The sequence below is a fragment of the Carex rostrata genome, chromosome 2 (genome assembly GCF_964058835.1).
Source record: "Carex rostrata chromosome 2, lpCarRost1.2, whole genome shotgun sequence".
Lineage (NCBI taxonomy): Eukaryota > Viridiplantae > Streptophyta > Magnoliopsida > Poales > Cyperaceae > Carex > Carex rostrata.
The window spans coordinates 5,989,098-5,992,870 of NC_135919.1; the positions used below are offsets into that span (position 1 = coordinate 5,989,098).

A 3,773-nucleotide genomic window follows, 5' to 3' on the forward strand; every position below is an offset into this window, starting at 1 on the left:
ACAATTAATATTTGCTAATTAAAAAGTTACAAAACCAAGTTCCAAAAGTTTCAAAACTACTTGTACAGAGATCAAATATATTGTCATATTATATTATATGTGTGATACTTTTACATGTTTCGTAGAATACATTATTTAAATTATAGATGCAAGTTAGCTATGTGGAAATTGGAAATATATATAAATCATCACAAGTTATACTAATAAATATACTAAATTTTCACCTATAAGAATATATGTTGACAACTAAATTGCCACAAATCTTGTACCGATATAATATAAAAGATTGATATATCTATCCTATTTCCAAATAAAGTATGTATATATCTTGTGTATTTTATTTTTTATATTCTAAATATAACAGAGAATACACTATAAAAAAAAAAAATTGATCACTCTCAGGCAAAAACATTAAACTATCAAGTATGTAACCATAAAAAATCCAAAAGGTCTACTCAAACCACGTGCACTACATTTACATTTCGCATAACTTTTCCTTTATAAATACCCCCACTTTCTTTCCACTCTCAATATTGTTCTCATCATCATCTCTCCCTCTCCCTCTCCCTGTCTGCCTCTCTCTCTCTCTCTCTCTCTCTCTCTCTCTCTCTTTCCCTCCCTCAATCCATGGCAAAGTCTAACGATACAGTTTGCTGTATGTGTGGCGACATAGGCTTCCCGGAAAAGCTTTTTCAGTGCAGGCGCTGCCAATCTCGCTTTCAACACTCGTATGCATATTTTCCACTCCTAAATAAGCATTTTATTTTATATATTTTTATCCCTTTGTAAAAAAATCTATACTAAACTAGGTCAATGTTTAGGATTAGAGCTCATGAGTTTGGAAAATCGTTTCATTAATCATATTGGTTCAGGGTTTGAATCAATGAATGTTTAACTTAACGCATGTGTTGCTCACTAATTAGGTTTTTTTTGTAAATTTTTTCCTTCTTTTTTTTTAACATATGAAAACTTGAGATTATTGTCATAGTTATATGTTAGAGTAATAGAATCAATCTACTGTTTTCCATCAGAATAACCCGTACTCATTAAATCAATTTATGTAAAAAAGAGAGATCAAAGTAGGCTTATATATAGCTAACAATATTGTAAAAATTGGCAGCATTAATTTGATACATAAAATGTTACTGACTTGAACTTTGGGATGTACAGTTACTGCACCAACTATTACAGCCACAAAGGTTCAGAGGATGCTCAAGTATGCGACTGGTGTCTAACGGAAGAACAAAGCAACTCCAAGCAGGGAATTACCCAAAGCAAGAAGCTTGTAATTCATACCGAAAAGGTAAAACCAATTAAGGTTATGGACCGTGAAGAGATCGTTTGCCGTGGAAAAAACATCACTCCGGGTTCTTCTTCGTCATCGTCTAAGGCAACTGGTCGCCGGTACAAGCTGCTAAAGGATGTTTTGTGTTGAGCAACGCCTAGCTAGAGATTAGTATGCATGGCAGCTTAATTATATATGTATGTATGTTGGCATGATGTGAAAAGAAATTAGGAAGTATGTAAGATAGATAGTTTATATTAATTAGGTCATGCGTGTATTAGATTATGTACATAGTACCTGCCCCTATATATGTTAAACATGTCTTTGACGTTTTAAGTTTATTTTTATTTTTGTATTTATTGGCGTTTGAAGTTTGAACCATCGATCGTTGGAGTAATCAAACTCAGGGTTTTATGCTTTTGCTATGTTACCCAATACCCACATGCATGATGATTCATGAACATTGTATTGAGAGGGAGAGGGAGAGGGAGAGGGAGAGGGAGAGAGAGAGAGAGTGGCCGACAAGCACATGTTCTTCCATTGAACAAAATCCTATATTTGGTTACCATTAATCTTGTGTACTCAAACTTCTATGTGGCAGTGGCACGGCTTTTAACTTAGTATCAGAATAGTTTAATGATTAACGCAAGATGCAAAAGGACCCACCTCCATGTTATTTTACCTCTTTAAAGGGGACACGAAGATTGCATTTGTTGGAAGTTAAAAAAAAAACACAAAATTAAGTACGTCCCTCTCTTCTCCATTATATTTCATCTCTAAATCGATTAACCTCACATCCTCATCGGAGTGGGGTGGGGTGGGGTGGGCATGCACGTGACCGTACGTACGACACACTGCCCCACAAAAAAACTGATCTCAACCGACCTCTAGTATAGAAATAATTAGAAACAGGTAAAAGAGGTAGGTAAAGAAAAAGAGGAGATATCCGTTTTGAGTTGAAAATGGAGAGGAGAGAATGAGAGAGTGCATAGTTAGCTGCCCTATGAGTTGACCCTACCATGCAAAAATAGAGGTAGTCCTTTTTTAGGTGTCATGTAACCAAAAAGACCAAACAGTGCGTTGCTTCTTTCCAGCGTGAGGTAACATCTCCTCTCCTCTTAACAGCAACAAAAGACTAGATCTATCTACATGGATATATATATATATATATATATATATAGAGTTAGGCTGGGTGCTATGGATAGCATAGAGGCCTCTATGCTACGGCTCAATATTCGAGTTTTCAAAATTCAAACGGTCGATCCGAACCGTTCATCTTATTCTCCATATTAATATCTGCTTGGAGACCAAATTTTACATTTTTCTGAATTTTTTTACTATTTATTAAGTATTTTACAAAATTGTTGATCCAACGGTGGCTGCACAAAACAGTAAAACCGTTGGATTAGCGATTTTCAAAGTGGCTTAATAAATAGTAAAAAAATTCAGAAAATTATAAAATTTGGTCTCCAAGCAGATATTAATATGGAGAATAAGATGAACGGTTCGGATCGACCATTTGGATTTTGAAAACTTGAATATTGAGCCGTAGCACGGGAGGCCACTATGCTATCCATAGCACCCCAGCCTAACTCTCTCTATATATATGGAGGCTAACTATACATGCTTTAATTTTTAGAGATATATATATATATATATATAATTATTGTATCTACCCGCATTCATTGAATGGAAACGGATAAGAGTCGCTCTCCAAAAGCAGGCCCTGTTACATGCAGTTAATGAAACTTTATCTTCTCCAATCGCACGGATACAATTTTTTTCTAGTTCTGAGAATATATAAATCGATCGTTTTGGATGAGATCTTCCTAATCACCACTGTAGTTTCTGATCAGGATCGAAACTACATGGGTCAGAGTGCGTTGTCCTAGCTATATAATATTGCGTTACTTCATTTAAAATAGGCATTGAATCGTCTATATATATATACCCTTGGCATGGATAATAAATTTATGGTACCTAAGACCTAAGACACGTACGTACAAGGGAAAGGGATCGTATCGTTTCTCTCTCTCCACGATCCACATGCATGCTCTATTTATTTCGATCCATTTCCGTCATCTCCTAATTTTTTTTCCTCGGCAATTTTTGTGTGCATACATACATACATACATGCATACATACATTCTCATTTCTTATGATTGGCAATATGGCATGCATGATGCATATCGTTATTGTACTAAATAACTAATTTATCATATAAATCTGGCGAAGACAATTATTACATGAAGATCGAGTTCATGTAACTGCATGCCTTAATTAGGCACATAATTAATTAGGTTAGCAAAAGGAGGTGATGACTGATGAAGACAATATATATTCCAGACGTACGTAGGAGATGAAAGAAAGTTTAGTGGTGGGTATCAATTCTATATATGTATAGTTTGATGTTGATTGAATATGTACTGAGTTTTGGCAGTTTCTTCAGTGTATTTGCAAAATATATATATATATATAGAGAGAGAGA

The 3,773-nt window shown here is 34.8% G+C and overlaps 1 protein-coding gene across 1 annotated transcript; it reads left to right on the top strand.

Moving 5' to 3' along the window:
* The first annotated feature begins 627 nt into the window (after positions 1-627).
* Positions 628-1,435, top strand: LOC144547317 (uncharacterized). Its single transcript, XM_078295933.1, has 2 exons — positions 628-728; positions 1,171-1,435. The coding sequence occupies exons 1-2, from the start codon at positions 628-630 to the stop codon at positions 1,433-1,435; spliced, it is 366 nt and encodes a 121-aa protein (XP_078152059.1).
* The last annotated feature ends 2,338 nt before the right edge of the window (positions 1,436-3,773 follow it).